The sequence below is a fragment of the Phyllostomus hastatus genome, unplaced genomic scaffold (assembly GCF_019186645.2).
Source record: "Phyllostomus hastatus isolate PE091 unplaced genomic scaffold, TTU_PhHast_1.1 phas_contig_1, whole genome shotgun sequence".
In the NCBI taxonomy this organism is placed as follows: Eukaryota; Metazoa; Chordata; class Mammalia; order Chiroptera; family Phyllostomidae; genus Phyllostomus; species Phyllostomus hastatus.
In genome coordinates, this window is record NW_025333498.1 from 17,963,505 (window position 1) to 17,986,482 (window position 22,978).

General features: G+C 42.5%; 1 protein-coding gene across 3 annotated transcripts in view; it reads right to left on the reverse strand.

The window, feature by feature from the left end:
* Positions 1-22,635, reverse strand: part of MAP3K20 (mitogen-activated protein kinase kinase kinase 20) — a 161,803-nt gene extending 139,168 nt beyond the window's left edge. The window contains exons 1-2 of one of the 3 annotated variants that reach the window (XM_045856846.1): positions 22,359-22,635; positions 9,578-9,770 (exon numbers count right to left, since the gene is read on the reverse strand). In XM_045856846.1, the coding sequence (XP_045712802.1) occupies positions 9,578-9,736 (159 nt within the window). In that variant the 5' untranslated portion in view covers positions 9,737-9,770; positions 22,359-22,635. Of the gene's footprint in view, positions 1-9,577; positions 9,771-9,933; positions 10,144-22,358 lie in introns of those variants that run through there. The other 2 variants (XM_045857604.1, XM_045858324.1) reach the window with 2 other exon arrangements.
* Positions 22,636-22,978: the final 343 nt, after the last annotated feature.

Sequence of the window (22,978 nt, forward strand, 5' to 3'; positions counted from 1 at the left end):
GCAACAGCTTAGAGTAAGTACTAGAATCGCAATGCAGTTTAATCACATGTCCAATTAGAGGTGTGGGTACTAACTGCTATCAATTCAGGAAGCAGAGGACAAAAATTATGCCTGTGGGACCTGAGAGTGTTTCACAGAGAAGAACGAAGTTAAACCTGAAGAAGGAGTAGGATGGGCCCAGCAGAGAAGACAAAGGAGTTCCGGGGGACGGGAAGGGACGTGAACAAGGTCGCCAGAATGGAGAAGCAGGACAGGGGAGCGGCTGAACAGGAGAGGGGAATTCAGGCCAGCAAATGAAAGACGAAGCTGGAAAGCCAGGTGAGAGCCAGACTGGGGGAGGTTGGGAATCGAAAGGGACTTGCCTGAGGTTTCGGGGACATCTGCCATGCCTGAGTCTGCCTTTAGTTTATCAGGCCCGATGACACCACTGAGCAGGGCCTGGGCACGGGTGGTCCCCGGATCGCGGTGAATTTAAAGGTCTAAAAATCCTCTAACAACCAAAGTCTCTCCACACCAGTTTGACAAAGTACCTAAAATTCCAAACTGAAGTTTAGAATTTTGACATGTCCCTTGTATTTGACATGTCACTGACTGGCAAGGTGCAACCAAAAACAGTGGTTCTCAAACTCTAGGGGTGTCAGAAGCATCTGGAAAGCTTGTTACAGCACAGACTACCCAGCCCCACACACCCCAGTTTCTGAGTTAGCAGGTGTGCAGTGCGGCCCAAGAATCTGCATTCCTAACAAGTCCCAGGTAATGCTGGACACAACTGGTCTGGGGACATACCAGTGGTTTTGAGAACCACTGACCTAAAAGAACAGGATCCAGGATGAGTCAATTCTGACTGAAGAGAGAAAACTTCTACCTGGGGTTGTCCTAATTAACTCAGAAGGGCCTCCTGAGTGAAGGAGCAGAGACCAGGGATGTGGAGATGCTGGAACAGGCAAGTTCAGTGCGGCAGCAACTTCCAATGTCAATGCCACTAGAGCCAAGCCAGCTCTCCTGAGGCTTCAACACACCGAGTGGTCATTCTGGAGTACCATTTTGGACAAATTGTCACAGAAACTAGGCCAGGATTCAAGAATCCACGATACTTATTTTTTGTCTGAACTCAGCCCATCCATGTATTTAAATACTGAGAGGATTTACAAAGAAAGTAAATGTGGCATTATTCTTCTTTATTGTGTTCAGGGGAAAACATTAAAACAGCATTCCTACAATCGAAGCAAATGCAAATGTAAGTCAGCTACAGAAGTACAAAGAGAATAAAGGGTCTGTTATGCACTAATAAAGTGGTAACATTAACTAGCCTTCTATGAAACACTAAATGTTGTCGTGTTGATGAAGTTTGTATAACAAAAGCTTTTATTTTTAGTTCTTTCCTGGCTCTGTGTCAAAATTAAGATTTTTTTCTGTGTCATGGGAAATTTTCCCCTTTAAATAAAAAGTTACTGAGAATTCCTGTTCCTATGATCGGCTTTGACGTTTTTGATCTTCTTTCTTTATAAATATTTACAATGTGGGGCAGTTTTGAAACTCGAATTTATATGGCTTTCAACATTTCCACAAAAACTCCAATTGGGGTAGAAAAAAATTTATTTAAGTAAAGAGGGTAGTGCCTTGCAAAAGGCAAGGCAGATAAAGAAAAAGCCTCCTATTTCACCTCTTGAGGATTCTGCTTCCTTTCAGTTCGTTTGGGGAAATACAAAGCAATCTTCTTTCTTTCACATCTCATAGTTAAATCTGGTTTCCTGCTATCAGGTGAATACCAACAAATCAAATGCTTACAGGTTTCCATCTCTCAAACAGAAAAAAAAAATCACGTACAGACATGTCTGGCTCTACATATCACGAAATGCACTGGGAAAGTAAAACGAAGCTTCTGATTAACCCTTTCTAAAAGCTGCTGTGGTGCAGGGGCACTACTTGTATGGGGACCATTTTCTGGGTCAGCAGCAGCTGGGAGAGGACGCAGTGACCCACAGCGCCCTCCCCTGCCCTCCCCTCCACTCCTGGCTGCCATTTCTACCTCAGCAGCTTGGTCTGACCTCAGCTCAACTAAGATTTCCCGAAAAGATACAATAACGATTTCTTCTCATCCCTTTGGTATATATTCTGCAGATATTGTTTTCCTGTTGAAAACTTTTTAAAACAAAAATAAATAGTGCACTATAAGTAAATCTCCAACTAAATAAATGAGCTAAATTACCACTGAAAATCCTATAGCACTGCTATGGAAAAATAAACATTAAACATTTTAGGGATTTATGACATACTAAGGAGGTTGATAAAACTCAATTCATACAAACAGTCTCAGAAAGTGCCACAGACTGTCAGAGCTTCAATTTTTAAATGAGTTTTTCTGATTATAAAAGTAAACAGGTGGGTCACAAGGTGTTTGCATTTGTCAAAACTTAATGATACATGCATGTGATTGTATGTAAATTTTACCTCAAAAGGAAACAAAACTGTAAACACATATTAAACTCTGGCTATACCAGGTATGCTAAAGGAACTTCGGGGGAAATGCATTGATGCCTGTACTTCACTCTGAAATGCGCCCAAGTGGGCTGACGACTGGGAGGATACAGAGCTGGGTTCACGTGTGACGCAGCGAGTGTTAGTGTTCATGTTAATGACAGACCCCAGATGGGATATACACAGATGTTCGCAATAAAACCATTTCAACTTTTCTTTAATTTTGCAATTTTTCATAATAAAATATTGGGTGCGAGAGAAAGGTATGACATGACCATAGAAAATTATGAAAAATAAAAGACAGTATAAGAAAACTAAAAACACCACAGAGACACCAAGCAGACACTTGAGATGACATTAGAATGTTTTGGAACTTACTTTTACCACTTAGCAGTATATTAAATGTATTTTCCTAACTCTTTGAATATTCTTCCAAGGTGCAATAGAATTCAATTATACAAATGCAGCATAATTTTTTCAGCTTTACTGAGATATAATTGATGAATAAAGTTGTAACATATTTAAAATGTACAACACAAGGATTTTAATATACATATATATTGTGAAAGAACTCCCACAATTGAATTAATTAACGTATCCATCACCTCCCATATTTGACTTTTTTTTGGGAGGCAGGTGATGATGCAGACCCCAGCTCATGGGGTCCCGAGATATTGTGGATGGGGGAGAGACATTCACACGGACTACCGAGTCTTGTGGAGGAAAAGGGCAGACGGCTTCGCTCTCAAGCGGAAGTCAAAGCTGTGGCCTCCGCCATGACAGGCCTTTATTTCTTTTTTGGGCCCATTACAAGATGGTCCTCATTTATTAGGCACAGGTTCACTTCAGGTGGTTACCTTTTACAGAAAACAAAGGAGCCAATGCGCTAATCACATCACAGAAGAGGGATATTTGCAAGTGAAGAGGGAAAAGTAGTTGAACCAGTTACACGTGTCCTTGGAAGGTTTAGCAGGGATTTTAGGAAGTTACAGTAAGCACTTGCTATCTCAGTTCAGGGTGAAGGAGTTTTAGCAAAAGCAAGACTCAAAGTGGCCTAGGTACATTGCCGGCCTGATTCCCCACGGGAGAACCTATCCATGGGCATGGGTCCTGTGCATCTCCGAGAGGGAGCTGGGCCCACATCACGCAGAACGGTCTCCTACAAGGTGAGATATTCCATAATTTAAGAGATAATTTGTTGTAGACACCCGGGTCGTTTCTGATCCTTCACCATTACACATGTAAGATGAACAATAGCCTATTACATTCCTCTTCCTGCACACCTCTGATTATTCCCTACTTCCTAGGATAAAGTCCCAAAAGTGGAATTTCTGCCCCAAAGGAAGTCTATATTAAGACTTTTTGATACATTTTGCTATACTCTTCTCCAAAGACTTTACCAATTAACATTTCTAACAGGAGCATATTACAGATCACAGCTATTCTGATGTATGATGTTAAAATTTTAAATGCTTCCATAAATAAAATCTATCTATACCCATTTTTTTCTCTCAAAAGAGCAAAGGCTCTTTTTTTAAGTGCCTACAATAAGCATACCTAGTATTGAAACCCTGGTTTCTAAATATCATACTCCCAAATCACATACCCAGAATTGGGGCTTCTTAAAAGAAATGGCTGATCCTGGAATATCTTTTGTGCCAAAAAGTAAGGAAATGCTAAAAAAAGGTGATGAGGAAGACATATCAAAAGGACAAAAGGAGCCAACCTGAAAGAATTCTTAACTTACTCAATCAAGGACAATTTAATCATGAAAGTGAAAAATAACAAAAATGGACTGAAACATTTTGAGTTTGAAAAGAATATCCACAAGTCTACAATGAAACAATAAATAAATGAATAAATGGGTGAATAAATAAGTGAAGGAAGGAAAGAAAGAAGAAAAGAAGGCTCATTTATGCTAGAACTTTTTGCTTTCTACACAATAACTGTCATTATCATACTTGATTCTTTTTTGAATCAAGTATTCTTGTTTGATGGATGCAATAACTCAAAGTAATATGAAGATATTTACAAGCCTCAAAGTATCTACTAACAGCTTAATCATTAGTTACTAAGGAAAAGGAGGTATTTTTACTGTGAGCAGATTGGGTGAGCCCCTCCCTTAGTCAGGGGTTCAGTATTACTAGCACCAATAAAGGAACAAACAGACATCAGCGGTCTCTCATTAAGATATGCCAAGGACACATGAGCTATGCAGCATTCCTACCAAAGCTACATAGCCTTAAACTAGGCAAGAGGGAAAATCAGATAAATCCAAAACAGGGAACATTCTAGAAAGTTGTCCTGCACTCTTCCAAATGTCAGAGTTTAAAAGAAGAAAAAAGGCAGAGAAACGGTTACAGATTAAAGCAAACTAAGCAGCTATATTAACTAAATGCAATATGTGAACCTAAATTGGATCCTGGGTTGGAAAAAAATTGCCATAAGAAAAGCCGTTATTGGGACAAGTGGCAAGATTTGAATATATAGACTGTATTATTATTGAATCGATGCACGATTATGAAATCAATGTAAAATTTTCTGAATTTGACAGGTGTATCATGGTTGTGTTCTTAGAAGATGCTCAAGTACTTGGGTATAAATGAACACAGCATCTGCAATTTACTCCCACATTTAAGTAAAAACATTAAATATGTATAAATACATTTAAGCAAAAATATTATAGAGAAAGAAAATATTGCAAAATGTTAATAAGTGGTGATTTTGGGGGAAGGATATGCTAGAATTCACAGTACTATTCTTACAATTTTTCCCTAGGTGTAAAAGTTTTTTAAAAGTAAAGTTTTAAAGAACACCTGGAAAAAAAAGAACTACTGAGATTTACAGTAAATATCATTTTTCTTTATTTTTTTCTAAATTAGAAAAGTCATACATACTCACTAAAACAGAGGAAAGTAGTAATACATACTCACTAAATTAGAGGTCTACAAATAAAGTGAAAATAAATAGTCTTCCTCTACCTTCTCATATAAGCAAAGTTAAAGAATTTGGTACATATTTTCTCCTTTTACTAAGTTCATAAAAACATATTTAATCAGGTATCAGGTCATTCTTAAAGAAATACATGAATGAGCAACAAACATATTATTAAATATTCCATTGCTTCTAAAACTCATTGGCAAAAATGACCAGTGACATATGACTGAATGTATAAATTGAAAGAAATTCCAGAGCTAATTACTTTTATCTTACCACTTAGAAAGCCAATACCTAGCAAGCCAATACCTAGTTCATAAAGTATAACAAAAATTTATGAGAGAAATGCCTATTTCCTTTCCAGTAGTTGCCAACCCCTAGCAAAACTCTTCTACATCTCAAACTCATGTTGATTCAGTAATTGTGGGGATGCACTATTGCTCTGCAGTAACTCACCATGCCTCTTTATCACTGACAATCACTAACTGAACCAAGCCCCAAAGCTGAAACAGAGTTTATGTTTTCCCTGCTTACAAGTTAATGAGTTACACCCCTGCATTTTACTATAACCCACTCAATTTCTGCACCAACGCATGACACCCAGGTTAAAAGCCTACACCAGACTTCTGGCCAAGATGGAGGTATAGGTAGATACACTTTGCCTCCTTGTATAGCCAAAAGGACAATAACAAATTTAAAACCAAAAAATAACCAGAACTGCCAGAAAATCAAAATGTATGGAAGTCCAACAACATAGGAGTTAAAGAAAAAACATTCATCCAGACCAGTAGGAGGGGCGGAGACAGGCACTGGGGCAGAGACGACTTGAAACAAGGTGGTAGCTTAAAAACTGGGCAGTCCCACATTCATGTGCAGATAAACCAGGAGGAACAACTGGGGAGCGAGACATATCATACAACCCAGGGTTCCAGCACAAAGAAATAAAGCCTCAAAACCTCTGACTGAAAACATCTGTGGGAACTGAGTTGAAGAAAGAAAAATCCCAGCTTCACAGGAGAATTTGTTGGGGAGACCCACAGGTTCCTAGAATGTACACAAACCCATCCACCTGGGAATCAGCACCAGAAGGGTCCAATTTGCTTGTGGGTAGTGGGGGAAATGACTGAAAGCTGGCCGAGAGCCAAGCAAGCAACACTATTCCCTCTCGGACCCCTCCCCCACAGACAGCACCACAAAAGTGAGTTGTTCCACCCTGGCAAATACCTAAGGCTTTGCTCCTTACTAGTAACAGGTGCACCAAGACAAAAAAATATGGCCCAAATGAAAGAACAGATCAAAGCTCAAAAAATAAAACTAATTGATAAAGACATAGCCAACAGAAAGCAGAGTTCAAAGCACTGGTAATCAGGACACTCACAGAAATGGTTGAGTGTGGTCACAGAATAGAGGAAAAAGTGAAAGCTATGCAAAATGAAATAAAGGAAAATGTGCAGGGAACCAACAGTGACAGGAAGGCAACCAGGAATTTGGAGAAGGAAGAAATAAACCTTCATCTGGAACAGAATGAAAAAACAAGAATTCGAAAAATGAGGAGATGCTTAGGAACCTATGGGACAATTTTAAATGTTCCAACATCCAAATCCTAGGGGTGCCAGATAGAGAAGAGGAAGAGCAAGACATTGAAAACTTACTTGAAAGAATAATGAAGGAAAACTTCCCTAATCTGGCAAACAGACTTACAGGAAGTCCAGAGAGTCCCAAAGAAATTGGACACAAGGAGGAACATACCAAGACACATCATAATTAGGTTACCCAAGATTAAAGATAAGGAGAGAATCTTAAAAGCAGCAAGAGAACAGGAGACAGTTACCTACAAAGGAGTGCCCATAAGACTATCAGCTAATTTCTCAAAAGAAATCTTGCAGGCAAGAAGGAGCTGGAAAGAAGTATTCAAAGTCATGAAAGGCAAGGACCTACATCCAAGATTGCTCTATCCAGCAAAGCTTTCATTTAGAATGGAAGGGCAGATATAGTGGTTCCTAGATAAGGTCAAGTTAAACGAGTTCATCATCACCAAGACCTTATTACATGAAATGTTAAAGGGCTTATCTAAGAAAAAGAAGATAAAACTATGAAGAGAAAAATGATAACAAACTCACAACTATCAACAACTGAACCTAAAAAAAACAAAAACAAAAACAAACTAAGCAAACAACTAGAACAGGAACAGATTCACAGAAATAGATCACATGAAGGGGGATCAGCATGGGAGGTTATCAGCATGGGAGGGGGAATGAATGGGGGAAAAGGCACAGGGAATAAGAAGCATAAATGGTAGGTACAAAATAGACAGGGGGAGGTTAAGAACAGTATAGGAAATAGAGAAGCCAAAGAGCTTATATGTATGAACCATGGACATGAACTAAGTGGGGGGGATGCTAAAGGGTGAAAGGGCAGTGCAGGGTAGAAGGGAATAAAGAGGAAAACAAATGGGACAACTGTAATAGCATAATCAACAAAATGTATTAAAAATAAAAACCTACACCAGAGAAGCGCCTGGTACTTATCAGCTCCTATTTCACACCCCATCCTCTGTGCTCTCCTGCGTCATTTTCTGGCTCTTTTAAAATAGTCAAAAGGTATTAAGTATGGGTGGCGGTGGAGAGAATGGGTGCCAATTATTGTTTTTCTATCAAAATGTGTTTCATATCTCATAAAGTCTCACATCCAACACTCATACAAAGGCAAGTTCATTGTACTGAAGTTGCACGACCTAATGTAAAAAAATATCAGCCCACTTACATACTTCCTTGACTAAAATTTGATGGAGCTGGCTCATTGTCTGTTCTTTGCCATGTCAACCAGAGGTTTCAGAGTTTCAAAAATGAAGAACAGGGGACGTGGTCTCCTGGGTCTCACGCGGCCCTCCTGGGGGCGGCCCCATACATTTTTCACAGCTCTACCTCCCACCCTACAAAAAAGGTATAGATAATGCTTCTTATAAAGGCTTTAGGAGTTCACTAGATAAAAGAAGTTAGGTTCAGTCCAGAGAAAGAAATGGCTTTATTATTGGGCTACTATTTAAAAACTTGTTGATGGGGAAAGGAAGAGGAGGAAACTTGTTCTACACGGGGCCCTTCCCGTTTTGTGCACACATTCGCTTTAAAGGCTGTCACCGCCTGAGCTGGAGACACCCCAGGGCAGGCCTCTCTCAGTCCTCTGACCCCCTTCAGCTATCGGAAACCCTGCTGGGGGCCGCACAGGCATGCAGCACTGCCGGGAGAGCCCCGCTGCCCCATGCCGCCTTTTGGGTTGCCCTCTCTAATATCAACGGCCACAGTTCACCAGCAGCAAGTAATGGCGGGGGGGGGGGAATAAAATCATTCAGGGAGATTAAAAGATATTTACAGAAAAGTTCACTTTAAAAAGATACTGAAAAGAATCGTAACTAGCCAAAATAGAACTAGTAGAAGTAGAAATAGAAAAATAGAAATGACCAAAACAAGCTCCAGAGGGTCAGCTGTACAATCTGCTTTGCTCTCAAGAAGCCGAGCTGAACGTGGGGGTGATGTTGTATCACGTTCCTGAGCACTATGAAGGGCCCATGTGTTCTGAGCTGCACTACGACCTGCACGTATCCCAGACTCTGAAAGCCTTTTCTGGTTTTATAAGTAGGGCAGCTCTGCCTGGCACCTGCTAATTTTTTAGAAAACAAAGTCCATGACCTCTGGCTTCAGGCAGAGGTGAAATCCAAAACACTGGTAGTGCTTACATTTCAGTAGGATATGCTGTTCATTTTTTAAAAGGAAACTCCCAAAGGCCACAAATTCACGGACAGAAAATGGAAAGGGGATGAAAACTTGACACGTTACTCTTTACTGACCCCTCTTGGCTGATCCAGGGAAAAGAAAAGGTCTGAAATCTTGCCTCTCCTCCAGGAGAGTTCAGAGAACATTCGGTCTTTCACGCCATGGAAAGAAATCCTCTCAGTTCAGATGACCCCTAGCAGAACTCAAGCCTAAAGCACATGCAGCAATAATTTCTATTTATGGGGCTCCCAGAATGGAAATTGGGAAACGGCCTTGCGGATCAGCCCCAAAGACTTTTGCTAGGTCCCTGGCAGCCTGTGACCTCTGACTCTAGCTGAAAAACTTACATAAATGCCACTGTGACCACTTCTGATAGCAAGAAAAGACCTTACCTCTTTCTCTATTTTGAGTAGCTTCTTCACAGCCACCTCCTTGTCCTGTGATATCCATTTGGCTCGATAAACACTCCCAAAACTTCCTCCGCCGCAGTTTTCAAAAAACTGCAAGTCATCAAATTTAATTTGCACAAAGGAGGGACCGAGAGACGACATCTCATAATGACAAAGTATTATACTTCCACAAACTCTGCAGAGAAAGAAAAAAGAAAAGTTGGATTACAAATACATTAGAATGAATCCTCTGAATCCCACTTTAGATAATAAGTCCCGTGAAACTTCCAGAAAGAATCTTGGATGACTCAGGAGAAGGAAAACCAGGACTATAAACAAATCAAAATGAAAACACTTACTCTGGCAGCCCGTGCAAAATTCAACAGCAACTTGCCCAGACTCTGCAACCCAGCTGTCCACAGAGAAATGGCTCAGATTTCCCCCCCGACAAAACCTGCGGCCGCACTTCCTGCACATCCCAGGAGCTCTGCCGAAAGGCTACTGTGTCACCAGGTCTCCTATCACGCCCTGACAAACGGGAAGCATGCTTTCCCCAGCATGCTTGCATCGCTCTCCTGGTATGTGAGGCATGCCGTCTCTCCACGTTGCGCTCACTTCACACAAAATATATATGGCCTAAGCAACTGAGCATCCCGGCCCACGGAGAGCCACAGTGCTGCAAAATGAGCACACATTCAATGCTTAGATTCCAAAAGCAAAAACATTCAGCTTAGGGATGATAGAAAAGCTGTCCAAGTGTTTTCCCGAGTGGTTCCCTGGACTATACACTGTAGCAGAAAGTTAATTAAGCAGTAGAAGATTTGCCCTTGATTACAGTATATTAAGTCATCCAAAGACCTCTGCCAAGAATGTTAAAAAAATATTATGCCTGTTTCCAGAGGAACAGATTTCCCCTCCCAGAGATCATTAGAGTGGCATTTTTCTTCAGTCTAAGGTGTTTGCCATTCACCAGGTAAGTGTTCGCCCTTCACACCCCATGCCAAACTATAGATTAGCAGGGAAAACAAAACACTAAAAATTTTGAACTGCATAACAAGCAGGTGGATACCCGAGTTCATATGCGCATGCTTGCCAAAACTGTAAACCAGAATGGCATAACGAGGGAGCAGAAAGACAAATTCGCATGTGCAGAGTGTTCTACAAAACCACGGGCCTGGGCTCCTCATGGTTGTCAATGGCACGAAAGAGGCTTTTTTTAAAAGCCGGGAAGCTTGTGGCATAAAGAGGGTTAAAAAGATGGTGACTAAATGCAATGCATGATCACTGGATTCTGGATCAAAAAAAATCTACAGAAACTACTATGGGGATTTTAGGGAAATCTGAATGATCAACTCTATATTAGATAATATTAAATTATCTATGGCAAATAATGGTATTTTAGTTTTGTATGAGGATGTCCTTGTTCTTGGGAGATATACTGGGAGATGTATTAAAGTGTGATATCTACGGCTTAATTTAAAATGATTCAGCTTCTCCCCACTCTCAAAAAAAGAGTGAACATACACAGAGAGGAAGTAAACGTGGCAAAGTGCTAAGGGCCGGCAAATCTAGGTGGAAATTCACGGGCATTTTACTACTCTTGTCATTTTTCTGTGGGATTTGATTGTTTTCAAAATAAAAAGGTGGAAGGGGCAGTTTGTATCTATACAAATTGACAAAATGTATTTATAGACAACTTGTCTGAGTGATGTAAACAGTCAGCTCCGAGATGTTCACGTGCAGCTGACGAGCAATCCCATTTTGGGAACGTCGGGTCACTGAAGAACCTGACTTCTCCTGGGAAGTGCAGCTCTGCTCGGCTTTGGGAACAAGGTGGGAGAGAAGGCTGTTTGTCCTCTGAAGTCGAAAAGGTAACTTGGAGTCTCCATAAAAATACAGTAAAAAAAAAAACAACTACAGTATCTAGGTATAGTCTAGACACACATTTTGAGTGAATAATTTACCTTTACTAAATTTTGCTTCAATTTGTATTTAGTTAATCATAGAAAAGAACAAAACATGGATAAAATTTAGGAGTGTGCCAAAGGCAGGTACACAAAATATTCAAATTAAAAAGTTTGTGCAACAAAATACAAAACGCCATTTGCAAGATTCCCTCAGTGTTACAGATACTTGTTCAATACTTTTATCAAAGTCTAAAAAATAAAATAGAACTACAAAGCTAATAGCAAAATTAGAACTGCCTCCACTTAATTCTCTCTACAGAAGGAACTAATTTCAACTCCTTTAGCATTTTCTTCTGGTATTTACCTCCGGATTTCTTTCTTTCTTTCTTTAAATCCTCACCTGAGAATACGTCTAGTGATTTAAGAGAGGAAGAGGGAGAATGAGAGAGAAAGAAACATCAAATCAGTTGCCTCTGGTATGTGCCCTCACCAGGAATCGAACCCACACCTTTTGGTGCCTAGGAGGACACTCCCACCAAAGGAGCACCTGGCCAGGGCTTACCTCTGTATGTCTAAAAAAATGTGTTTATATTGTTATTTATTGGTTGTTCCATTATAGATACAATCTATTACGTTCCCCCTGGGGAAGACAAGGATTTAGTTCTCATATACCACCCTTAACCTCTGTGCATACAACCCGTCACACCTGCCGAATCCTCCCAGCTTCCAACCACGTCTCTCTCGAGGCCTGACTTGGACGGAGACGTCCCTTCACCACCATCCAAGGAATTTCCTGTGCGTTCCCCTCTGTGGGAACCCCTGCCCTTGGACCTCCTGGCTTCTCTTTTCCAGTTTACCTTCTTGTTTTGAGAGTGCATGTCTCCCTTTAGCTACCTAACAGAGTGCCCCGAATGTAATTTTTTTTGAGAATCTGTGTCTTCAAATGCCGACTGGTAGCCTGGCTGGGTATGTAATTCTAAGTAGGGAATCATTTTTCTTATAATTTCGGAAGTATTACTTCATAGCCTAGTTTCTAATGTGGCTATAGAGCAGACTGATGCTGCTCTGATTACTAATCCTTTTTACATATCTTTTCCTTTCTGAAAGCTTCTAGGATCTTGTATTCATCGCTGGAATCCTGAAATGAACAGCATCTGCTTAGGGGTGAGTCGTTGGCATTCACTGGTGGTACCCTCAGTGAATTCTGTCTGTAACTCACATCTTTTAACTCTAGGCCATTTTCTTGTGCTCTTTCTTTACCACTGACAGCTGCTTTCACTTCTTGTCTTCCCATCCCCCCCACCCCCCCCACCCCACACACAGGAGGAACCTCGCAGTCCCCAGTACACGCCACTCTCTCTCCTATCTCCATACCTTTGCACCTTGTGTCTTTGCTTAGAAAAGCTCCTGTTTTATTAAAATAAACTCCTGCCCACAACCAGCTCCTTTTTTTAAATCCTCACCTGAGAACATTTTTTTCACTGCTTTTAAAGGCAGAAGAAGAGAAGAGAGAGAAACATTGATATGAGAGAGAAACATCAATTGGTTGCCTTCTTGGGTGTGCCCTGACCTGGGATAGAATCCAAAACCTGGGTACGTGCCCTGGCCTGCAATCAAACCCACAACCTTTCGGTACACAGGACAACACTCCAAGTGACTAAGCCACACTGGCCAGGGCCACCACTAGCTCCTTTGAGTCTCATGAGTAGAGTTAAATTTTCCTTCTTCTGTGCCCTAACACCTTTCTTCCCGCATTCATCTTTCCCCCGGAGCTCCCACCAGACTGTAAGTTCCCCAAAGGAAAAAGCCATTCCGATTTACATCTGGATCTTCAGTATCCAGTACACAGCCAGGCACATGCACCTTTTCCATTCAAAAATATTTGTTGAATGAATGAATGAACAAGTAAATAAATAAATAAATAGTTTCTGGCTATTCTTCCATTATACCTTTTGCAACTGCAAAGATTCTAACCAGATTAAGTACAATCTGAGACCCATTGTATTTACAAGTCTCCCCACCTTCCCCCAAAGGATTCTGAAGCAAATCTTGATTTGGAAAGTGCTGCCTAGGCTTCTTGGGAGACTGAAAGAGTATATGCTTTGGGACCTTCAGAATTGGGTGTCTCTGAGTCCAAAGAGGAAGAAGGAAAAAGAGGGGGAGAGGAAGGAAAATCTTTTTTAAAAATAAATGTAGAGATCTGAACCAAGAGGAGATCAATAGGAATAAACGTAAACCCTCTGGTGCAGAGCGGGTCCAGGGAACATGGGTGCACTGAGGTAGGTCGGTGGCATCTGAAACCGACCTAAGGGTGCCAGAGAAAGGCGGGCCTCTGAGACGCACAGACATCCACGATGTTTACCCTTTGAGACTGGGCAACTAGTCATGTTCTCCCCAGAATCACTACTACTCATTTTGTGATACATCCTGCCATTTGGAAACTCGCTATGTGATTATGTGAAGTTTTGTTAAGACCATACAAAACAAAGTCCCTACTGATGACCAAAGAGACACAATGCTGGGGGGTGGTCCGCGAGGACAGGTTTGAACTCCAGTGAGCTGGGCAGAGCAGCGTGGGTCTGGCTGTGAAGCCTGACTGAGACTCCCTCTGCTGTCTGCGAGTGTGGGACCACATATATTTTTTTCCCTACAGCTTTCTCTCCTTTCACTTTAAAATCACTGTTCTAAGAGGGTCAACTTGTGACCAGAAAAATGAAAAATCTGAGTTGCTGATTAATCATATTTACAGCACCTTGGGGAAGACTGCTACCTAATCAAATTATGTTCTTATTTTTCTGAGGTATTCTCCAGTAAATGCACCAGAACTTAATAATAAGCATCATCTATTTAAATGTATTTACACAGAATATGCGCTCATATGAAGTCTTCATCCCTCCATGTTAAAATAAATGCTTTTACACAAGAAAGGCAATTTTTCTCCAAGCAACGATTCCCAGTTTGAATTTTATAGCATTCTAACTTTTGTTTCATAGACTCTCAAAGTTATTTTAAATATTAATAAGTCTCTACCACACTGCACTGAGGGGGATGTCACCAAAATCAAAACCTAGCAGAGGGTCACAACTGTCACAATGCAGAAAACCACTAACTCAGTGGTGCAGCTGATCATTTGAGGACTGCAGTAAGACAATGTTCTTTAATTTTAAAGTTTTCCTTAAATTAAAATTTTAAAAACTTAAACTATTAACTGAATTGCTGAATGCACACACACGCACACACGCACACAGCACCATTGGCTAATTATTAAAAATAGAACCACTTGAAGGCAGAAAACTTTAAAGGGAGTATTACATTGCTTTTTAAAGTGTTCAGCCTTCTAGTCCAAACAAATGGACTTTTGCCCTGAATTAAAAACGACAAAAACAAGAAAGGCCCCATTTAAGTTCTCACACAACAACGACGATGACGACGACGTTTAGAACGGACAGGTGTGATCTGTGCTCTACCCCTACCCTGTGGTGACCTTCCACCAGCCACTTTTTCTCAGATTGTGGCATTTCCTGAACCAATAAATACAAAATTTCCATTTTATTATCAAATGTCTCAAAATTGGCAGTCCCAATGTTATTAAGTTTGCACCGAACGATTTGGCTCCTTTGATAAATCTTCCAGATGAAGAGATCTAGTAGCAAAGCTGAACCTAGCAGCTGCAAGACCGGGGGCCAGGCCCCGCACGGCCTCTCTGGCCTCAGTTTTCTCATCGGCAGTAACACTATCCACTCTGCATAGTTGTTGGGAAGTGGGAGATGCTATGAAAGGGCCTTGCACAGTGTCAGACACATAATAAATGGGAATTATGACTCTAATTAATATCTTTTAAAATATCTTATTTTTTAGAGAGGGGGGAGGAAGAGAGGGAAAGACACATCAATGTGTGGTTGCTTCTTGTGTGCCCCCTACTGGGGACCTAGCCTACAACCCAGGCATGTGCCCTGACTGGGAATCGAACCAGCGACCCCTGGCTTCACAGGCCAGCACTCAATCCACTGAGCCACACCAGCCAGGGCTAGTTTAATAAGTCTTGATATTGTATGTAGCTATCTACTTCTTTAGCCTTTGCATTCAGGTGTACTTTCCTCAACAGTTTTCCTCTCTTGTTTTCAGAATTGCTTTATATTGTATCTCCATGAGTTTTGCTGAGCAATTATTAATAGATAAATGTACTATTGATCCCTAAATCCTTTTTATCTGTGTTTCTTTGTGTATTTTTCTCTCTTTTTACTGCTATTAATTTTTGGCCATTTTTGCCAGATCTACCTTATTAGTAACTAATTATAATTTTCTTTCAATCATTTAATAAATTGACCATATTTAAGTTATTAAGAGACAACACTTTTTTCAGATACTAGAGTTACTAGGACCTGTTTATTCAATGACAGCACTGGCTTTGGTGGGGACCGGGCATATCCCTACTCCCAGTGGTGGCCACTGTCGCCCCTCAGCCCTCATCTCCGCACAGCAGACGGACGCAGGGAACTGCAACCAGCGTCACCAAGCACCTACAAATCATAGCTTTTCAAAAAATTCAATCTACATGATAAAAGGATTAACTTTACTAGAAAATAGGGCTTGGGACTTTTTCTGAATTTTTCTACCTTTTAAGTTTATATGGGCCTACTTCTGGATTCGGATCCTTTATCTTCCTCTTCCCTAATTTACACTTTCCTTTTCCACAACAGTTACACATTTATTTGTAATGCAATATAGAAAAACTAAGTTTATCATGACCTGGGTGTGACCAAAAAAAAAAGGCTTTAGAAAACAGCCCTTGACAAATTCTTCCGTCAAGCTTGCTGCCCTAATACTTATTTTTGAGAATCTGCACTAATACTTAGTATTATTTCAGCCTCCTTAACATAGATTAGTGAATACACTACTAAAAATGTGCTTTATCATCATGTGTATTAAAACACCACCACTTGGGCCCTAGCTGGGTAGCTCAGTTGGTTAGAGTGTCATCCCAATATGCCAAGGTTGCAGGGGTTCAATCCCCGGTCAGGGCACGTACAAGAAGCAACAAATGAATGCATAAATAAGTGGAAAAACAAATCAATGTTTCTTTATTTCTTTTTCTCTCTCCCCCTCCTCCCTCTCTGTAAAATCAATAAATAAAAATTTTAAAAAGCAGTACTTGGATTATGGTTCTGCAATTACTTTTTTCCTACAAGTCTATTCTTCAAAAAATGGGGAAAACCCTGGTTTAGTGCTCATCACACCGAAATTAAAAATGTAAACATTCTTTTCCTGAACAGGACTGTTGTTCTACTGTGTTTCTGTTTTTCAATAACTCAAAAAAAAAGATCTATACTAGCAGGGGGAGAATAGATGTATGAGTAGAACTAACTAGTTGTTAGTTACCACAGATAGTCCTTCCTTCCCCCAAGTGCAGGGGCAGAAAATCAACACATCTTGTATAGAACAGGTCAGATTCATTGAATAGGACCATTAGTCACAGATATGTCAGAGAATTCAACTTTAAGAATCTTAAAAACAGAACCACTACTCTTTCTTTTTTTCCCCCACCCCTCTCTGTGCTTTACTATAGAAGTAACCTAACTCTCTAGTTAGAGCAAAGGTTAAAATAAAATGAGCTAGTTAAATGAAACAGCCTTAATAGTACTTTACTATTTCACTTAATGAGAACAGACTGCCACAATACACCTCCTTGCCAGAAATGGTGTTGTGAGCGGCAAAACATAGGAGGAACAGGAAAGTAAGGGCAGGTGCACTTATGTCGCAGAAATGCTGTGTGGAATGTGTCTGTGCTCGCGCCCCAACGAGGACACGAGGAACAGACGTGATCCATGACCCGGTCACTGCAGGGGCTTCCTGTGTGGAATGACTGGCGGCAGGAGGAACAGGGATTCAGACTCTGAATGAAGCACAGGAGCACTAGCGGGGCACATGGCGCTGGGTCCGCTGGAAGAGGAATTCACAGGTGTCTGCAGGTCAGGTGGGGAGACAGCAGCTGCTCCCGAGTGAAGAGGGCATACTTCAGTCAGCAGCCCCGCACCCTCCCAGACCTGCTGCTGCTTGGCTTTTGTTTCTACCCTTGAACACGGTTTTCTGTCAAATGGGAAGAATCTGACCATACTGGCTACTGCTAACAAACAGGTACCACCATTTCTGGATTAGTTACCTAGAATGAATGCTCACTGAGAAGGGCCAATATGAGGGTTAAATTCTGGTGATCTGGATGTAAAGTGAAAGGAAGAAAACTGGGGTGCTAAGACTAGAGAAGACCAAAGAAAGACTCTAAATGATGCATCGCTGATCCAGAGGGAAAAGCCATCTGTGGACAAAAGTTATAGAAAAGAATTTCTGGTTATTAGAGTTGCCTAACAAGAAAACATGCCACCTTGTTTAATAGTGAGTTCCCCAGCACTGAAGGTACCCAATGGGAGGTGGGCGTGTACTACAGTAGGAAACTCCAGCATTAGCCTCAAGAGCAGAATGGATGTTTTCTTAAGATCATTCCAACCCTTTGAGTGAACAACAGCTAATTAACCTACTATAAAGTATGAATGGTCCCCTTCTCAGGGATAGTGAAAAAGCTGACACTAAGAGGCCCTTGTCCTTGTAGAAGGGCACAGGGATTAACACCAGTGAGGGACGCAATGGAGATGGCTGGCTATCCACCTCAATTTCTCCCCCAAACTGCTGGGAAGGTGAAAGCCACACGCCACATTCCTATCCTACCAGTGTCCTCCACCCTCCCCTCCACTTTCAAGGCAAAGAGCTCTTTTCACCTCGAAAGCCACAGTAAAACCACAGAAAATGAAAACTCTTCAGATGGTGATCTACCCCTACTATTTCCTCAGCAAGATGGAACTGCATCACTGCATGCATTGGGCTGGGCCGTGACGCTTAACGGCACGGCACCGTTTACCAGAACCAGGCCCGTAGTCCAGAGCATGGGTATTCCCACAGGTGGAGCACCCAGCACCGTGCAGAAGGCGTACGAATAGACACACATCCTGCAGCACTGATTTCACTTTTTAAGATTTGGGGAATGAAGATGCTTAGTATCTGTTTGCATGGGTTTGTTCAATAAAGTCAAACAGTACAGAAGAGAATGCAAAGTTCACATGAATTCTCATGGTTAAATAAAACATTTTAAAGAAAGTGCTTGCTTACATCAGGGGTATTTATGGCTATATTTTAAAATCCCTGAAGGAACACATTCTTCCCCATAACAGAACATGTTGGCAGATAAGTTTAATAAGCAAAGATTTACTCCACGACCTTTAAACACAATTCCTGCCTTCTCCCTTCGGTTTTCCTATATGAAGTCCAGACATAAGTCCAGGAAGAAGGATGTTGGTCCCCAGAGATAAGCTGTGCTCAAAATCAGCTCTAAGGATGATTCTGGTCTTAAGCTAATAACCTTCCACTATTCATGCAACCCCCAAATTCTTCAAACTTCTCACATAAATATTTAAATGCATTCATTTTCAGATTCACCCCTGAGAACATTAGAAGGCTGTATATGAACAGAGGTACACAAAGGTGCTTTAGAAACCCTTATACTAAAAGCAGAAGAGCAGCTATGAAAACCTCCTGGCCCCACATATACATGTAAGCATGACCTGGGACCAGGGCAGGCTACAAGGGCAAGCCCTTACTGAGGGTAGGTGAGACAGGCAGCTCTCTCCGTGGATAACTTGAGAATGTGGGAAAACACCCTTCCCTATTACTCAGTTATGGCAGCTGCAGTTTCAGGCACTGGTTCAAGCATTTCCATGTGCTGTCTCATATGCTTATAAAGCAGGTATTACCCTTCCAAATTTACATGTGAGGAAACTGAGCATCAAAGGTATGAGAGTTGCCCAAGCCGACTGCCTAACTTAGAAGTGACACAACTGCGATTCAAACTCAGGTCTGACCCCAAAGTCATACCATTTTTCCCAACACACTGTATGTCTTCCTTCCACTGTGTCATTCTTCTTCTTCCTTCTCATTTGCTTTCTCCTCCCTCTTTAAACAGACCCTTTTCTTATAGTAATTACTGGGTTGCTTACCATCCCCCTAAAGTCCAGTCCAAGGCTTTCATTTCCTACTAGCAATCCTGATGCTGGGTTCAGGTGTCAAATGTGTGGCTGCTTTGTTCTCACAGAATCTGCTACTGTGCTGGGATTATTTACCTGTGATTAGGGCATAATCGAGGCTTCTGCTGTCTGTTGGAAGGTTTGACCCAAAAGCTCCCATGTCTCGGCCAAACCAATCTAAGCTGTAGCATTTATAGCTCTCTTTCCTTAACAGGTGCAGTTTTCTGTTCACAGCTAGAATTCTGTTTATTTGTAATGAGCAGGGCAAGGTTAATAGCCACAAAAGATGTGGCCTAAATCTTCCCTGCAGTAGGACACAACTCCCTCCCTATCAACCTGTCCAGGGTAAAATAAAATGGCAACCAGCCCTGACTGGTGTGACTCAGTGGATTGAGCTCCAGACTGAGAACCAAAGGGTCATGGGTTTGAATCCCAGTCAGGGCACATGCCTGGGCTGCAGGCCAGGCCCCCAGTAGGGGTTGAACGAGAAGCAACCACACACTGACATTTCTCTCCCTCTCTTTCTGCCTCCCTTCACTTCTCTCTAAAAATAAATAAAATCTTTAAAAAAATAGAAACCAAATGATCCAAATTGACTTTTATTTCCAACATCTCTGGATACAGACATAGGCTCTTATTCTAAGAAGGACTATATCACCACAAATACCTTTTTCTGGTTTAAAAAAAAGCACTGATTCTCTCCTCTCTTTTCTCCAAATCCATCAGTTTCCAAAACCAACTGTCCATTTCTCTCTTACACTCCACACTAATAGCTACACTCTATGTCTGACCTCTTTTCATGAAACATCATTGTCATTCTGCCAGTGTTTTCTATGACTAGATTATTCACTCCACGCCCCTCATAATTCTGTTTATAATTTTGTAGCCCTATCAAAGTCAGTTTCACTGCTCATTCCAGATAGGCACTCAGCCAAAATATTGCCAATAACATTCACTCATGTGCTAACTTAAAATACACAGTGCAGCTTGCCAAGTTTCCTTATTTGGCAAGAAGGTCCCTTAGTTCCCAAGATCTTTGACCATCCATTTTTAGATCCAAATCCTCATGCTTAATATTTAGTTATTTCTCTCTCTCTCTCTCCCCTCTCCTCTCCTATCTTCTCTCTCCCTCATTCTTCAGTTTGTTCTTATGTGTTCCCTGAAAGAGTAAGCGAAGAGATCAATCACCTATTTGTTTCCCTGCACAAAAAATAATGTCATCGTATGGTTATTTACTCTGGAATTACTAGCACTAAAACTTTTGATTTAACAATATTTTCCAGCTTTAAAAAAAACTGCCAAAACAATTCCAAAAAGAGTTATCGTAAGAATTACATTGTCTAAGATTAAAATAAACAGTACACATTGTTCTAAAAGGCCCTTTTTCTTTATCTTAATTCTCTCTTTCCAAACAAACTAAATTTATGTTCATTTACAATTTCCGAAATCTCTCACTATTGTAGCAGGAATTTAAAACAAAGGCTCTACAAATCACCAAAACCATAATAAAAAATGCAGCCATCACATATTTTTTTGAAAATCAAAACCATGAAATTTCACTGTGGAGACAAAGAGGACATTAACTGTCTTGAATCACTTGTTTATTTTTGCCTTTAAATGTGCTGGCAGGTTTGGATCCACTGGACTCTAGCTGTTCAATTCAACTGAGTTCAGAAAAGCAAGAGGATTCTCCTCAAACAGCTTTAGGGTTAAAATATGAATATACTTTAACAATCACTTTAGCTCAAATATCCCCGAATTAATTATGTAAGTTGATTCTAGTACACCATTACTGATGAGAGAGCTGCTTATTGTACATTTGGCATGTGCCACTACATGGTGTTGCTTTCATTATTAAAGAAACTCACAAAAATAATAATTAAGATCCCCATAAACAATGTTTTTGCAAGATCTCCAGGCGTATCCTAAAACGTACATTTTTCAGCACTCTAACAATGACTGCCCCATTTTATTTTATTTTTTTGGCAGCTGGATGTACTCTTCCCAGTTCTGTACTGAAGTTTTTCTGCAAGCTGTCAGGAGCAAGCGAGGTGTGGCAGCGGCCTCAGCACTCCTCTCCGGGTCTGGTGCTGGTATCAGAGCCCATGAACCCGGGGACGCCACAGCTTAGCCAAAGGGCTGATCCTCAGCATCCGTGAAAGGAAAAGGGGGACGCTGGAGAGTGCGGGTTGGTGCTAGCTCCACGCTGCCCAGGGCCGGGCAGGAAGTCGCCACTCTGGGTGGGAGATAACACGCCCGGCCTGGCAGAAAAGCAGAAGTTTGTGGTCTCCCTTCGCACGCACACACCTCTGCTGGAAAGTGGCCTGCACGCTGACCTGATTTGGGAAACTCGAGTTTCGCTTCCCGAGCGGTAGCCGGGTCACCCACTGAGAGGCCGGCGCTCGGGTACTACCGGATCCGTGGGGGAGGAGGCCGCCCGGGAGGCGGCCCACGCCGCGCCGCGCCGCGCCGCGCGCCTAGGGCCGAGAAAGCCGCAGACGCTCCGGGCTGCGCCCCGCTCTCCCCGGCTCTCCAACTTCTGCGTGGGACCGGCCCAAACTTCCCAGGCTGCTCACGGCCGAGCCGCGGCTGAGGTCCGGCGCCGAATCCGTTAGGGCCCAGAACGCTCGCTCCCACGCCGTCTTGGCGGGCTCTTGGTTGGAGAGAGGGTCCCGGTGGGGACCCCACGGGCTGGCCAGGCTCCCGGCCAGACCCGGCTGGGCCTCGGTGGGGAGACGCCGGGCGACTCGCAAGCGTGACCGACCTCCCTCGCACTCTCTCCCTCCCCGGCCTCCGCCTGACTCTTACCTGGCTCCCAAGCCGGACGCGAGCAGCAGCCGGGCGCGCAGAGGCCCCGCGCGCTGCGAGGGCAGGGGCTGCAACCAGGGGTCGGGAGGACGGCGTCCCGAGCGGCTCCCACGCTTCCGCCGGAGTCAGGAGTTGAACATTCCGCCTCTCTATCCCGCGCCAATGAGGAAGACAGTCACGACAACAGCACCACCTACCTCCGAGCGCGGAACGGCTGGGCCTCCCTGCCCGCGCCCCGCAAGCCGGTGGTCGGGCCGCAGCTCCGACGCACGGGCAACAGGAGCGTGGGGTGGCGCTTGGGTCCCGCAGGCCTGCGTCCCAAGGGGTGCCATCCGCCCCAGCACCCTGGAACTCACCAGGCAACTGGCTGCTGCTGGGGGGGTGGGGCGCGGCGTGCTCAGTGGGGGACACCTACCCTGTCGCGGGGGGCGCAGGGAGAGGGCCCATGCCTCTGCGCCCTTTTGTGCCTTCACGTATTTTTAAACGTGTTACCACCACCTATCCCGACAACTCAGTCCTTTTCCACAAACAGTAAAAAGCAGGGAGGTTGCTTCGTGCCCTAAAGAACTTATTTATCTAGTTAGGAAGGAGACAGACCTGTAAAGATATTTCTAAGGAGT